This window comes from Bombina bombina, chromosome 4 (assembly GCF_027579735.1).
Source record: "Bombina bombina isolate aBomBom1 chromosome 4, aBomBom1.pri, whole genome shotgun sequence".
NCBI classification, from domain to species: Eukaryota; Metazoa; Chordata; class Amphibia; order Anura; family Bombinatoridae; genus Bombina; species Bombina bombina.
In genome coordinates, this window is record NC_069502.1 from 264,053,358 (window position 1) to 264,070,352 (window position 16,995).

Genomic DNA, 16,995 nt, shown 5'->3' on the forward strand with positions numbered 1-16,995 from the left:
CCAATCTACCTCTCCATCCCTTCTCTCTCTCTCTCCCTCTGCCCTTTCTTTTGTCAGTCTGCTTATCTGGCATTTCTTCCTGGATGGCCTCTCACCACCTAAAGATCCATTTGCTCTCTTTATCCTGCCCAACCACCTACGCAATATCTCCAGAATTTTTCCATTTTTGACCACTGACACCACTGAGCAACTAATTCACTTCCTGGTAATTTCCTGACTTGACTACTGTAATAACCTTCTAACTGACCTTTTATCTCTGCTGCCTCTCCCACCTTCAATCCATCCTAAATGCCTCTGCCTGGCTAATTTTTCCCACCACTCTGTATCTGCTGCCCCTCTCTGTGAATAGCTTCACTCGCTCCTCATTTACAGCAGAATTAAATTCAAACCCCATTTACAGCACAATTAAATTCAAAATTCTCACCTGACCTACAAAGTCCTTACCAACACTGCCCCCCACGTCATTTCCTTAATAATGAACAATTTTATTCCAGCCTGCCCCCCAACAATGACCTGCTCCTTGCATATTCTATCTTTACATCCACCTATGCTAGACTGCAGGACTTCTCTCATGTGGCACCAACCCACTGGAACACACTTCCTCCGACTTTCCCTAATCTGTCCACCTTTAAACACATTTTTGTTCAAGGAAACCTACCACCCAACTCAGTAGTAAATTAATTCTACTTACCTAATTATTGCCTTCATCTAATTCTGATACTAACATCATTCTCGCCATTGCAGTCCTCATCTCCTGTTTCTCACCCTCCTACCCGTCTACATTGTAAATTCCCACTAGAACAGGGACCTCAATTTCTCTTGTATTTGTTTGAAACATTTTGTTGTGTCTCTTAAAAATATTGCATCCTTGTTGTACTTTTGTCTTTTGTACCCTTGGACAGCGCTGCAGAATTTGTTTGCGCTGTATAAATAAAGTATAATATATACCCATTTCCTGGAACAGTGTTAAGAAGTCAGACTATGCAGAAAGCTAATGACATTTCTTCTGAGGTTTGTATTTCAATAAGAGTCTTACCCAAAAAAACAGCCAGCATTAACCAAATTGTTGACAGTAAAAATCCATTGTAAAGTGGGGAGACTAGTGGAATTCAATGCTTTTAAAAATGTCCATGTATTTCTTATGTTGTCTCTACAGGTTGTCTCACAGTATGGGGAAGAGACGTTGTATATCGGCTGCAGAGAACAAGCCATCTTCAGGGTGCTGTGGAGTGAAGAAACTGAAGCTGTGTCCTTCCCCTGCAGGCAGTGTAGCATCCTCAGTCCCACACAACTGCCAGCAACCTGAGGACAAAACGGTTGGACCAGGAGCCCTTACCCCACTCTCCCGGCCCAATGGGACCACAAGTGGTAGGGAGCAGTTGGTGGTGACATCTGAAATGGGTTGCTACTGCTTTGATGTCCTCTACTGTCATCTGCATGGTTTTCCTCAGCCACGTCTGCCACGCTTCACCAATGACCCCTAGTGAGTGCCTGAACCATAGCCAAATGCCAATGAATTAAAAGAGCAATGTATGAGAAATTGCCCATTTAGGTTCATTGTTGTACATAAAATAGCTATTTTTGTTCTTTAAAACAACCAACCCATTACACTTGGCTGATGTTGCAGGCAGAGCAGACATCATTATCTTATTTCTATTGACATAGAGGCTTCATTATTTTATCTCTCTTTGTATACACAAAGCTGTATACTCAGAACAATTGAAAATGAACGTTTTAATACTTATGTCTGCCACCACACACTGGGATTGTTAATGCTTCCGTTCTTATTTACATAGCTGCAGCATTGACATTTTCAGTATAGGTGGTTTTTAACAGGAAAATCAGCTCATTTGAATGGCAAAATAAATGTAAATTAGCTGTTTATAAACAATGTAACCTTAAAGGGGAGACAATTTTACAGTACATGTCCCTTTAATCATAAAAACATGATTTTGATTGAGTAATCAAACACATAGGCATCTATTTATCAAAGCGTCAACTTTCTTGCATTTGCCGGCACCAATACGCTTGCCTAAGATCGCCTAACATCGCTGCCGCGGACCTGAATACATTCTCCAAAATGACCAAAAAAGCTGTCAAAAAGCCGCGCACCAAGTGCGGGGCGATGAGCAGCGGACTGTTGTTAACTAACAGTCATCGATCTCGCTGCTATTCGGCTTTTTCCCAGCTTTATTGGTACCCTGTCACTTAGCACCGACACTATACTATACTGTTTTACCCCCTATACCACCGCTCCCGGACCCCGCCGCACCTAAATAAAGTTATTAACCCCTAAACCGCCGCTCCCGGAGCCCACCACAACTCTAATAAATTTATTAACCCCTAAACTGCCGCTCCCGGAGCCCACCTACATTATACATATTAACCCCTAATCTTCTGCTCCCTATACCGCCGCCACCTACATAAAGTTATTAACCCCTATCCTGCCGCTCCCGGACCCCGACGCAACTAAATAAAGTGTTTAACCCCTAAACCACCGCTCCCGGAGCCCACCGCTACCTACATTATATTTATTAACCCCTAATCTGCCGCCCCACACCGCCGACACCTACATTATATTTATTAACCCCTAATCTGCCCCCCTTCCCCTGCCGCCACCTACATTATATTTATTAACCCCTAATCTGCCCCCCCCACACCGCCGCCACCTACATTATATTTATCAACCCCTAATTTGCCTCCCCTACACCGCCGCCACTATGTTAAATGTATTAACCCCTAAACCTAAGTCTATCCCTAACAACCACTAACTTAAATATAATTTAAATAAATCAAAATAAATTATTCCTATTAAAAACTAAATACTTACCTATAAAATAAACCCTAAGATAGCTACAATATAACTAATAGTTACATTGTAGCTATCTTAGGATTTATTTTTATTTTACAGGCAACTTTGAATTTATTTTAACTAGCTACAATAGTTATTAAATAGTTATTAACTATTTAATAACTACCTAGTTAAAATAAATACAAAAGTACCTGTAAAATAAAACCAAACCTAAGTTAAAATTACACCTAACACTACACTATAATTAAATTAATTACCTACATTAACTACAATTAAATAAAATCAAATAAAATTATCTAAAGTCCAAAAAACAAACACTAAATTACAGAAAATAATAAAATAATTACAAGATTTTTAAACTGATTACACCTAATCTAATCCTAACAAAATAAAAAAGCCCCCCAAAATAATAAAAAGCCCTACCCTATACTAAATTACAAATAGCCCTTAAAAGGGCCTTGTGCGGGGCATGGCCCCAAAGTAATCAGCTCTTTTACCTGAAAAAAAAGTACAATACCCCCCCCAACATTAAAACCCACCACCCACACACCCAACCCTACTCTAAAACCCACCCAATCCCCCTTAAAAAAACCTAACACTAACCCCTTGAAGATCACCCTACCTTGAGACGTCTTCACCCAACCGGGCCGAAGTCCTCAACGAAGTGGTCCTCCAGACGGGCAGAAGTCTTCATCCAAGTCGGGGAGAAGAGGTCCTCCAGACGGGCAGAAGTCTTCATCCATCCGGCGCGGAGCGGCTTCATCTTCAAGACATCCGACACGGAGCATCCTCTTCCATCGACGTCGACTGTAGAATGAGGGTTCCTTTAAATGACGTCATCCAAGATGGCGTCCCTTCAATTTCTAATTTCTATCAGCCAATCGGAATTAAGGTAGGAAAAATCCTATTGGTTGATGCAATCAGCTAATAGGATTGAAGTTCAAATCAGCCTATAGAATGTTCCAATCAGCCTATAGAATGCAAGCTCAATCCTATTGGCTGATTGGATCAGCCAATAGGATTGAACTTCATTCCTATTGGCTGATTGCATCAACCAATAGGATTTTTCCTACCTTAATTCCAATTGGCTGATAGAATTCTATCAGCCAATCAGAATTGAAGGGAAGCCATCTTGGATGACGTCATTTAAAAGAACCTTCATTCTACAGTCGACGTCAATGGAAGAGGATGCTCCGTGTCGGATGTCTTGAAGATGGAGCCGCTCCACGCCAGATGGATGAAGATAGAAGATGCTATCTGGATGAAGACTTCTGTCCGTCTGGAGGACCTCCTCTGCCCGGCTTGGATGAAGACTTCTGCCCGTCTGGAGGTCAGTTCGCCCGGCTTCATGGGGACTTCGGCCCGGTTGGGTGAAGACGTCTCAAGGTAGGATGATCTTCAAGGGGTTAGTATTAGGTTTTTTTAAGGGGGTATTGGGTGGGTTTTAGAGTAGGGTTGGTTGTGTGGGTGGTGGGTTTTAATGTTGGGGGGTATTGAATTTTTTTTTCAGGTAAAAAAGCTGATGCCCCGCAAAAAGCCCTTTTAAGGGCTATTTGTAATTTAGTGTAGGGTAGGGCTTTTTTTATTTTGTGGGGCTTTTTTATTTTGTTAGGGGGATTAGATTAAGTGTAATTAATTTAAAAATCTTGTAATTATTTTATTATTTTCTGTAATTTAGTGTTTTGTTTTTTTTGTACTTTAGATAATTTTATTTAATTGTAGTTAATGTAGGTAATTCATTTAATTATAGTCTAGTGTTAGATGTAATTGTAACTTAGGTTAGGTTTTATTTTACAGGTACTTTTGTATTTATTTTAACTAGGTAGTTAAATAAAGCCTAAGATAGCTACTATGTAACTATTAGTTATATTGTAGCTATCTTAGGGTTTATTTTATAGGTAAGTATTTAGTTTTAAATAGGAATAATTTATTTTGATTTATTTAAATTATATTTGTTAGGGGGTGTTAGGGTTAGACTTAGGTTTAGGGGTTAATACATTTAATATAGTGGCGGCGGTGTAGGGGGGGCAGATTAGGGGTTAATAAATATAATGTAGGTGGCGGCGGTGTAGGGGGGCAGATTAGGGGTTAATAAATATAATGTAGGTGGCGGCGGTGTAGGGGGGGCAGATTAGGGGTTAATAAATATAATGTAGGTGGTGGTGGGCTCCGGGAGCCGCAGTTTAGGGGTTAAACACTTTATTTAGTTGCGGCGGGGTCCGGGAGCGGCGGTTTAGGAGTTAATAAGTATAATGTAGGTGTCGGGGGGCAGATTAGTGGTTAATAAGTATAATGTAGGTGCGGCGGTGTAGGGGGGGCATATTAGGGGTTAATAAGTATAATGTAGGTGGCAGCGGTGTAGGGGGGGCAGATTAGGGGTGTTTAGACTCGGGGTACATGTTAGGGTGTTAGGTGTAGACATTACCATAGGAATCAATGGGATATCTGGCTGCATTGAACATAAGCTTTCGCTGCTTTCAGACTCCCATTGATTCCTATGGTATCCGCGGCCTCCAGGGTGGCGGATTGAAAACCAGTTACGCTGATCCGGAAAAGTGCCTAGCGTACCTGCTAGTTATTTGAGAACAAGCAAAAGTAGTCAGATAGTGCCGAACTTGCATTCGGAACATCTGGAGTGACGTAAGCATCGATCTGTATGTTACGTCAGTAAATTCTGTAGGGTTTGATAACTAAGGCGAATCGGGCTCGCCACAAATATGCTGCAGAATTCCAGCGTATTTGCGGTTGACAGCTTGATAAATAGATGCCGTAGAACCTTTTATTTTTTCAAGAATTTATTTTTTATTGTATATATATATATTTTTTTTTTTAAAAAGGCAATACTTATGATAATAAGAATTGTCTATGTAGTCCTAAGAATCTCCCTTCAGAGTCTCTAGTGATTCGTGAGAGTGTAATCGGAATAATTTTTTTTTTAAAAGGATGTTACTTCCACATTTCTTTGATGCACCTAAACACTGATAATGTTGGGTATAGACAGGGCCCGAATATTTAGGTTATTTTTTATTCCTAAAATGTGTCCTGTAAGAATAGTATATCCCCCTGTCTTTTTGCTAAATCTGAAAATGCCTTTGCTCATTTATATGGGGAGTTCAATCCCTTCGTATTTTGGGTGACTACAATATGTGTGAGTTTTCATGTTTGTTGTAAGACTTAGCTGAAGCACAGACCATGAGTTTTCATGTGTCTCTGAGGGGCAACTGGGTGTATCATGTAACTCTCTATGTCAAATTCTAAAATAAATTTTTCAAACAATTTAAAATATAATAGAAAACATACCAAAAACAACAAATACAACAACATTATCTCTCTGTCTGATACAGGATAATAAGAGAGGAAAGTAAAGGGGAATTGCAAAATACCAGTAAACATATAGTAGACCACAGATAAATAACATGTTACCTTCTTTAACAAGCTGGACATTAAACCAACCCAATACTGACAAACCTGGTAGCATGTTCATTTTCAGTTCTTGCAACTATAGTTCTTACTGCTGATTCAGAGATCTTGGTGGTCTTCAATCTTTTTCAGAATCCGATACCAATGATAGGCCAGATGGACTGTAATGGACTTTCTGTTGAGAAGGAGATGTGGAGGGTGCCACCTTCCTTTTCTGTAATCCTGCTACTTGCCATTTTTTTACATTCTCTTTCTGAGAGCAAAGAAGAGATGACTGAATTCTGCAATTCAGAATGTTACGTATTCTAATTATGAATATTAATAATTAATAGCAGCATACAACTTTTGTCAGTGATATCTACAATTAATATAGCAGAACTTTGTCAGTACACTGCAGTAAGATATTAAATCTCTGTAATGTACTCCAAAATATCACTACTGAGATTTGACAACAATATTATTATTACAAATTAATATTTAACCCTTTGTTCTGATCAGTTAACTTTTATATACACAATTAATTATATTTCCTTTGTAAATAGCGTATTAATTATGGCCAAATATATATGTCTATGTTGTTACAGTTTTCTATACAAGGCAAGCTATGAAAGAAATATTTCTATTAATTAAACTTACTCAAAATGAATTGCTTATTAAAATCACTCCATACCATTAAACTTACAAGGCAATTTGTATTAGCTAACAACACAAGTCCAATACCAAAACATGGATCACTAACTTACAATGCTTAAACAACAACTAGAGAAGTTTGTATATTATCAACACAATAGCCATTGTATGTGCTTATAAACATAAAAAATATTAAACCTCTTCCAAGCAATAAAATTATTTACCACAAATATATATATATTTCTAAATTACACAGGGCTATGGGACATACATTTAAAGTAACATACATAGTAACATAGTAGATGAGGTTGAAAAAAAGACCGAAGTCCATCGAGTTCAACCTATACAAATCTAAAATATATACAATAGCTCCAGTTAAATTTAAATAATCCCACTAAAAGGTGACCCATTTAATACTATCAATCATATCCATTAATTTTGTTTATAGACAGAAATGTATCCAAATAATTTTTAAATGTATCTAGGGTATTGGCATTCACTACCTCCTTTGGTAATGAGTTCCACTATTTTATTGCTCTTACAGTGAAAAAACGTTTCAGTTGCAGGAGATTAAATCTCCTTTCCTCCAACCTTAAATTGTGACCTCTGGTCACAAACAATTTTCTTGGAATAAACAGAGCTTCTGCCATCTCTGTATATTTATATAAATTAATCATGTCACCTCTTAAGCACCTTTTTTCTAAAGAAAACAGACCCAGTTTTGCTAGCCTCTCCTCATAGGTTAAAATCTCCAATCCCTTATTAGCTTTGTGGCCCTTCTCTGAACTTTTTCTAGTTCTGCAATATCTTTTTTTGCAATTGGTCCCCAGAACTGCACTCCACACTCAAGGTGAGGTCTTACCAGGGCTTTATATAGTGACAGAATTATGCTTTCCTCCCTCTTTTAATACATGCTAGTATCTTATTAGCCTTTGAAGCTGCTGCCCTGCATTGTGCACCCATCTTTAGCTTGTTATCTATTACTTCCCCCAAGTCACTTTCCTCCTGTGTTTGGCTAAGTCTTGTCCCATTTAAATAATATGTTGCCTGCTTATTTTTACTTCCAAAATGTAGAACCTTGCATTTTCTCGTATTAAATCTTATTTTCCATTTACCTGCCCATACTTCTAATTTCTGCAGGTCCCTTTGTAACGAAAGTTCATCCTGCGCTGACCTAATGACCTTACTTAACTTAGTATCATCTGCAAAAATAGAGATGTCGCTATTTAATCCTAGCTCCAAGTCATTTATAAAAATATTAAAAAGAATAGGGCCCAGCACTGATCCCTGGGTCACTCCAGTACAAAATACCCTTTTAAATCACCAGTTTACATTAAACTACAGCAACATTGAATACCTTTGCTTTAAAATATTAAATCACAAAAATCACCATACATTACCCAAATAAAAAGTTTCAGCTTTTTCAGAAAAATCCTTTTCACCGTCATATAAAGAAAGTGTGCAATTCTGGAAGTAAAATGTTTAAGCCCAATTTTTTCTTTAAAAAACTCTGAGTATTTCTAATATAGCAGCTTAATTCAGCAGTCAGTTTAAGCAGCATCAGCCAGCCTCTTCTACTCCTGTACATGAGACTTTATCAAGTGATAAAGCCCACCTCTTTTTCTAATCATTGGTGAAAATTTGGGCACGCCCTAAACGGAGCTGAATATCTCATTGACCCAGGGAAATATGTCTTTTAGCAGCCAACCCCTCCTGGCTGCAATACAATTTCTGAACCATCGGTGGCAGCAGACATTGTTAAACAGTTTCATTACCAAATATAACTACAGAAAGGATATATTTCTATCAAATGACTATTTTTATACATTCATAATTTCCTAGTTTTAATAAACTATATGTTCCATACATGGCCCATTTAATCTGACTGATTACATAATTATAAGTCAAAACATGAGTATTCCACCTATAATATTTTAGAAGATACATTTAAAAGTCACATTTTTATTAAAGGACTTAAAAGAATTTCTTTTTAATGACACGATGAGTCCACGGATCATCTAATTACTATTGGGAATATCACTCCTGTCCAGCAGGAGGCGGCAAAGAGCACCACAGCAAAGCTGTTAAATATCACCTCCCTTCCTTTCCACCCCAGTCATTCTCTTTGCCTATGTTAAGAGCAAGGAGGTGATAAATTAGGTGTTAGAAAAGATTCTGCAATCAAGAGTTTATTATTTTTAAAGTAGTACAAGATTTGCTGCTTTGTCCTAGGATGTAGCCGTAGCCCATATCAGTCTCTTCAGTAGAGCAGTGGTGGCTTTAGAGCAATGGGAACTTGTGGGACATAATTCTCACTGCGCCTCCATATACTGATGCTGCCCTAACTCTGAAAACCTGAGGGATATTACTCAGGACTTTCTTTTATTTCACAGATCCATGTGAGGGAGAGGACCTCTCAAACCTGGGAGCTGCCTTGCTGTCAGGTAGAATATGAGGTAAGTGCTGGCTTTATTTCTGGGGGTAGAAAGAAAACTCAGAAAAAGGTTGGGCACTTTATTTTTTAAAATGGGACAGACCTCATTGAAATTAGGCTCTTTATAAGAGGCATAGATTCTCCTAGAGACATAGGGGACACTATGGGCAGCTTAGACGCAGGCACTGGGGCTGGATTTAATATGTGGTGGTTTCACATCTCCTGGCGGTTTCATAACTAATAATAGCCGACCGGGAGATTAGTTATTGGCACGCCCACGATGGGCGGTACTTTAGGAAGCGACAATTGATTGCGTGCCCTTTCTATTCACTTCCCGCTTCATTGTAAGGTGAAGTTGTACATCTTCCTGTCATACTACACATTTTCTGATATATATGCGTGTTTTAATCTGGAGACCGACTTCTGCAACTGCTGCTAGGTTCCGGTTGTGTTTGTGAGAAAACGGCTCCTGCTCAGAGGAAGATAGGCACTGCTGAGGTGTAGACATGTTCTGCAGGATTATTTAAGCTTTTTAGCCTATCTACACTTAATTTTATAAAGGGAATAAAAAAAGTCACAGTTTAAAATTTAAAGTGACAGTAATGTTTTTTTATGTTTTTGACTTTTATTAATAAAATGTAATCCTTTTATGATAAATTGTTTAATTGTGAGTCAGAATGGACCATGAGGCCTTACAAAGTTTCACTTGCTCTTTATGTTTTGATGCCAATGTGGAACCACCAATCCCTTTTTGTTCCTCATGTATTGAGAGAACTTTAAACTTCAGGGATATACTTTATTCTGAGCCAACATTTTCCAAAGAGGATGCAGTTCAGGAATCTAATGGCAATGTTCAATATATGCTGCAGCTTTCTCCTCAAGCGTCCCAAATTTTACCGCCCTCACATGCAGTGCCCTGCGCTTCCTGTCTAGCTCCATCGCTTCTCTTATGTCTTCTGCAGTTTCAGATGCTTTCAGAGTCTGCTTTTCCAATGTTGCAGGGAAAGAGGAAATTCAGACATTCAGTAAGCAAGGTTTCTGACGCAGTTGTTGCTATTTCGAATGCCCCCTCCCAGAAGCCTGAGGAGGACGATACCGTAGTAGCATCTGAAGGTGAAATTTCAGATTCTGACAGTGTAATTCCTCTTGCTGATACTGAAGTGGCATCTTTCAGGTTTAAGCTAGAACACCTCCGTCTGTTACTTAAGGAGGTTTTAGCTACATAGGATGACAGCGACTCCACGGTCCTTGTTAATCCTAAGAAATCCAGTAAGCTAAACAAATATTTTGAGGTACCTTGCTCGGTAGAGGTTTTTCCGGTACCAGACCGAGCTTCTGAGATCATTGCTAAGGAGTGGGAGAGACCAGGTATCCCTTTTTCTCCATCTCCTATATTTAAAAAGATGTTTCCCATAGCCGACTCTATCAAGGAGACTTGGCAAACAGTCCCCAAGGTGGAAGGAACTGTTTCCACCCTAGCTAAGAGAATTACTATACCCATAGAGGATAGTTGTGCTTTCAAAGATTCTATGGATAAACAATTTGAGGGGTTACTCAAAATGATGTATGTACATCAGGGTTTACAATGGCAGCCAGCTGTGTGCATTGCTACCGTCACTAGTGCGGCGACATATTGGTTTGATGCGTTGTCTGATGCTATTAGGACAGACACTCCCCTGGATTAGATCCAGGATAGGATAAAAGCTCTTAAAGGGACATTAAACCTCAAATTTATCTTTCATAATTCAAATAGAGAATACAATTTTTAACAACATTCCAATTTACTTCTATTATCTAATTTGCTTCATTCTTTAGATACCCGTTGTTGAAGAAATAGCAATATGAGTGAGCCAATCACATGAGGCATCTATGTGCATCCACCAATCAGCAGCTACTAAGCCTATCTAGATATGCTTTCCAGCAAAGTATATCAAGAGAATGAAGCAAATTTTATAATAGAAGTAAATTAGAAAGTTGTTTAAAATTACATGCTCTATCTAAATCATGACATTTTTTTTGTAGGTTTCATATCCCTTTAAGTTGGCTAATTCCTTTATTACGGATGCTTCCCTCCAAGATAAAAAACTGGGAGCAAAGATTTCAGGTTTCTATGTTCTAGCTCGCAGAGCTTTATGGTTAATACCTTGGTCTGCAGATGTATCCTCTAAGTCTAAGCTTTTAGCGATTCCTTACAAAGGGAAGACCTTGTTTGGACCGGGCTTGACGGAAATAATCTCTGATATTACGGGACCGGATCTTGTAGGGGGCAGACTTTCCTTCTTCCCTCAGGCCTGAGTTTGAGATGTTCAAGATCCCTGGGCAGTAGACATAGTGTCCCAGGGATACAAACTGGAGTTCAAAAGTTTTCCTCACAGAGGCAGGTTTCTGCTTTGAAGATTATCTGTAGACCAGACAAAAAAGAAAGGCGTTCTTACATTGTGTAAGAGACCTCTTCGACCTGGGAGTGATAGTTCCTGTTCCGATGTAGGAACAGGGTCTGGGGTTTTATTCTAATCTGTTTGTGGTTCCCAAAAAAGAGGGAACCTTCAGGCCAATTTTAGATCTCAAGGGTCTAAACAAATTTCTCAGTGCCGTCCTTCAAGATGGAAACTATTTGTTCCATTCTCCCTTTGGTCCAAGAGGGTCAATTTATGACAACGGTGTATTTAAAGGACGCGTACCTGCATGTTTCCATTCACAGGGATCATCACAAGTTTCTAAGGTTTGCTTTTCTAGACAAACACTTCCAATTTGTGGCTCTTCCTTTCGGTCTTACTACAGCTCCCAGAATTTTCTCAAAGGTTCTGGGATCTCTTCTGGTGGTGCTCCGATTACGGGGCATTGCAGTGGCGCCCTATCTGGACGACATCCTGGTCCAGACGCCATCCTTTCAATAAGCAAGGTACCACACGGAAATGTTATCCTTCCTGCGATCTCACGGTTGAAATTAAATTTAGAAAAGAGCTCCTTAGTTCCAAATACAAGAGTAACTTTCTTGGGAACCATAATAGATTCTTTATCAATAAATATTTTTTTGAGAGAAGTCAGGAAATCAAAGATTTTCGATTCTTGCCTAGCGCTTCAGTCCACTCCTCGGCCATCAGTGTCTCAGTGCATGGAGGTAATCGGGCTGATGGTGGCGGCAATGGACAACATCCCGTTCGCTCGTTTCCACCTCAGATCTCTGCAGTCTCCACAAATTCTACTGGAGCAGGAGACAAGGAATTCTCTTCAATGGTGGTTGTCTCAGGATCAACTCTCCCAGGGAACCTGCTTTTGCAGACCCTCCTGGATGATTGTGAGAACAGACGCTAGCCCCTTATGATGGGGAGCAGTCTGGGGCTCCCTGAAGGCTCAGGGAGTTAGAACTCAGTCAGAGTCTGTTCTGCCTATAAACATTCTGGAGCTGAGATCGATCTTCAATGCTCTTCTGGCCTGGCCCCAGTTAGCCTCGGCCCAGTTCATCAGGTTCCAGTCGGACAACATAACCTCAGTGGCTTACATCAATCATCAGGGAGGAACGCAGAGTTCCTTAGCAATGACAGAGGTAGCCAAAATAATTTGGTGGGCGGAATCCCACTCTTGCTGTTTGTCGCGATCCACATCCCAGGGGTGGACAACTTCCGGGGGAGTGGGAATTCCATCCCAAAGTGTTTTCCAGTCTGATTCTCAAATGAGGTCAGCCGGAATTGGATCTCACAGCATCTCGACAGAATTCCAATCTTCTGAGGTACGGATTGAGGTCCAGGAACCCTCAGGCTGTACTGATAGATGGCCTGGCGGTACCTTGGACCTTCAGTCTAGCATACCTATTTCCTCCGTTCGCTCTTCCTCGGGTCATTGCTCAAATCAAGCAGGAGAGGGCATCGGTGATCCTCATTGCACTGGCTTGGCCTCGCAGGATTTGGTATGCAGATCTGGTGGACATGTTGTCTCTTCTACCTTGGAGACTTCCGTTGAGGAAGGACCTTCTACTTCAAGGGCCCTTTCTTCATCCAGATCTAGTTTCTCTGAAGCTGACTGCTTGGAGATTGAACACTTAATTTTATCCAAGCGGGGCTTTTCAGAATCGGTCATAGAGACCATGATTCAGGCTCGTAAACCTGTAACTAGGAAGATTTACCACAAGATATGGCGTAAATATCTCTATTGGTGTAAATCCAAGGGCTTCTCTTGGAGTAGAGTTAGGATTCCTAGAATTTTGTCTTTTCTCCAAGAAGGTTTGGAGAAAAGATTATTGACAAGTTCCCTAAAGGGTCAAATATCTGCCTTGTCTATTTTGTTACATAAGTGTCTGGTGGACGTACCAGACGTGCAATCTTTTTGTCAGACCTTGGTCAGGATCAGGCCTGTGTTCAAACCAGTTACTCTTCCATGGAGTCTTAATTTAGTTCTTAAGGTTCTTCAAGGGACTCTGTTTGAGCCTATGCATTCCTTAGATATTAAGTTGTTATCTTGGAAAGTTTTGTTTCTGGTTGCTATTTCTTCTGCTCGTAGAGTGTCAGAGCTCTCAGCATTGCAGTATGAGTCTCATTACCTTATTTTTCATTCGGATAAGGTAGTTTTACGTATTAAATTAGGATTTCTTCCTAAAGTAGTTTCTGACCAGAACATTAATCAGGAGATTGTTGTTCCTTCCTTGTGTCCTAATCCTTCCTCTCAGAAGGAACGGCTTCTGCACAATTTAGACGTGGTACGCTTTACAATTTTACCTGCAGGCGACTAAGGATTTTTGTCAGTCTTCTGCCTTGTTTGTGATTTTTTTCGGGAAAATGTAAGGGTCAAAAAGCCATGTCTACTGCTCTATCTTTTTGGCTGAAGAGTATCATACGTTTTGCCTATGAGACTGCTGGACAGCACCCTCCAGAGAGAGTTACGGCTCATTCCACGAGGGCTGTTGCTTCCTCTTGGGCATTCAAAAATGAAGCTTCTGTGGAACAGATTTGCAAGGCTGCAACTTGGTCCTCTCTTCACACTTTTTCAAAGTTCTATAAATTTGAAACTTTTGCCTCGACTGAGGCTGCTTTTGGGAGAAAGGTTCTTCAATTATTGGTGCCTTCTTTTTAGGTTCCCTGTCTTGTCCCTCCCGTATCATCTGTGTACTCTAGCTTGGGTATTGATTCCCAATAGTAATTAGATGATCCGTGGACTCATCATGTCATTAAAATTGATTTCTTTTTTTGACACGAGGAGTCCACGGCCCGCCCTGTTTTATAGACAGGTTGTTGGTTTGTTATAAACTTCAGACACACCTGCACCTTGTTACTTCCTTTCTCTCCTTTACTTTGGTTGAATGACTGGGGTGGGAGGGAAGGGAGGTGATATTTAACAGCTTTGCTGTGGTGCTCTTTACCGTCTCCTGCTGGGCAGGAGTGATATTCCCAATAGTAATTAAATGATCCGTGGACTCATCGTGTCAAAAAATAAATACATTTATCAGGTAAGCATAAATTTTCTTTTTGAAACTTTCAGCATTCCTAGTATCATCTTATACCATACATGTAATTTGAAATGAACTCTGCAGTTAATTAGATAGATATTTTTGGTGTCTGATCTTATTCCATTTACTATAAATATTGTATACTTGTGAATTGTCAGGGTGCCAGGAATTAGACTGAGACGAGAAGTGCAAAAATAATCACACCTTTATTAATAGCAAAAATAATAAAAAAGTCCACAAGTCAAATAACAAGCCAGGAGTCAAAACCAGAGCTGGTAGTCAGACAAGCAGAGTCAGGAGCCAAAGCGAATAGTCAGACGAGCCGGAATCAGGAACAAGGAAAACAGCAGAGTCAGGAACAAGCCAGGGATCAGGAACCAGGAAGGACGTCAGGCAGCCAGGAGGTAATACACAGGAACTCTCACAAACAGGTCTGAGACAACGCAAAGGCAAAGCACACTGAACAGAGGCCCTTTAAATAATAAGTGATGACATCACAATTCTGAGACTGCATCCTGTCTCACATGGATGATGCACACCAGTCTGCCCATAAAAGGAAGTGCAGGAAATGAGCAGCATCCCCCACAATGCACCACAGTCAGGAAGAGAGGTGAGTAAAATGGCTGCAGCAGCACATGGCAAACACAACAGGGAAAAAACCCTGGCAGTACCCTCCCCTCAACGACCCCTGTCCCATGGTAGGACAAAAGGCTTATTGGGGAAACGGGCATGGAAGGCACGGAGGAGGGCGGGAGCATGAACATCAGAGGAGGGAACCCAAGAACGCTCCTCCGGACCGTAGCCCCTCCAGTGAACCAAATACTGTACACAGCCCCTGGACATACAAGAGTCAATAATGCTGCTGACCTCATACTCCTCATGGTTGTCAAAAAAGATAGGATGGGGACGAGGCAACACAGTGGTAAACCGATTACAAACCAATGGTTTCAAGAGGGAGACATGAAAAACATTGGAGATGCGCATAGCAGGAGGAAGGTCAAGAGCGTAGGCCACAGGATTAACCCGTTGGAGTATTTGAAAAGGACCAACATAACGGGGAGCCAATTTATTGGAAGGCACACGAAGGTTCAAGTTGCGGGAGGACAGCCAAACTCTCTCACCAACCTGGTAGGATGGTGCGGGCAGACGCCTACGATCAGCCTGGAACTTTTGGCGCTGCATAGAACGATGAAGGCACGTGGAACAGAGTTGCCGGAGATGCTCCTCCAAAGCCGGAATCCCCTGAGACATGAATGAATCGGGCAACAAGGATGGTTGAAACTCATAATTCGTCATGAACGGGGATAACTTGGAGGAAGCATTAATAGCACTATTACTAGCAAACTCTGCCCAAGGTAACAGTTCAGACCAATTATTGTGGTGATCTGAGACATAGCAACGGAGGAACTGTTCCAGAACTTGATTAGACCGTTCCGCAGCCCCATTGGATTGAGGGTGAAATGCAGAGGAGAAGGAAAGCTGGATCCCCATTTGAGCACAAAAGAAACGCCAAAATCTGGAGACAAACTGGCTACTCCAGTCCGACACTATCTCCTTGGGTAACCCATGTAAACGGAAGACCTCCCGGGCAAAAATTGAAGCAAGCTCCTGAGCGGTAGGAAGCTTCATCAAGGGAATGCAATGTGACATTTTAGAAAAATGGTCAACCACCATAAGGATAACAGTATTGCCATTGGAAACAGGGAGCTTGACAATGAAGTCCATGGAAAGCTGTGTCCGACGCTCACCATTAGCAATAGGTTGAAGAAGACCCACAGGAAGACGTCGAGGAGTCTTATTCTGTGCACAAACTGAGCAGGAGGCAACTTACGCAGCAACATCAGAACGAAGATCTGGCCACCAGAATTGTCAAGTGACAGACCAAATCATTTGGTTCTTGCCTGGGTGACCAGGAAAAGTGGTAAGTGAGCAAAAGTTTAGTTTGAAGATTCTCAGGAACAAAACACTTACCACTAGGTTTCTCAGGAGGTGCAATGGTTTGTGCAGCCAGGATCTCCTCCCCCAAGGGAGAAGTCAAATTAGTTTGTATGGTAGCCAAAATATTGTCAGGAGGTATAACAGGAGTAGGTACAGACTCCTCCTTGGACAGAGGCGAAAATTGTCGAGAGAGGGTATCAGCCCTAACATTCTTACTACCAGGCAGGTAGGAGACCACATAATTAAACCGAGACAAAAATAGCGCCAATCTGGCCTGTCGGGGCGACAAACGTTTTGCTTCAGATAAATAAGGTAAATTCT

The 16,995-nt window shown here is 40.8% G+C and overlaps 1 protein-coding gene across 2 annotated transcripts in view; it reads left to right on the forward strand.

Moving 5' to 3' along the window:
* The window catches only part of AMMECR1L (AMMECR1 like), a 262,781-nt gene that overhangs the window by 25,159 nt on the left and 220,627 nt on the right, over positions 1 to 16,995 (forward strand). For both annotated transcript variants that reach the window (XM_053709953.1, XM_053709954.1), the window contains one exon: positions 1,157 to 1,483. In XM_053709953.1, coding sequence (XP_053565928.1) covers positions 1,170 to 1,483 — 314 coding nt within the window. In that variant the 5' untranslated portion in view covers positions 1,157 to 1,169. The remainder of the gene's footprint in view (positions 1 to 1,156; positions 1,484 to 16,995) is intronic.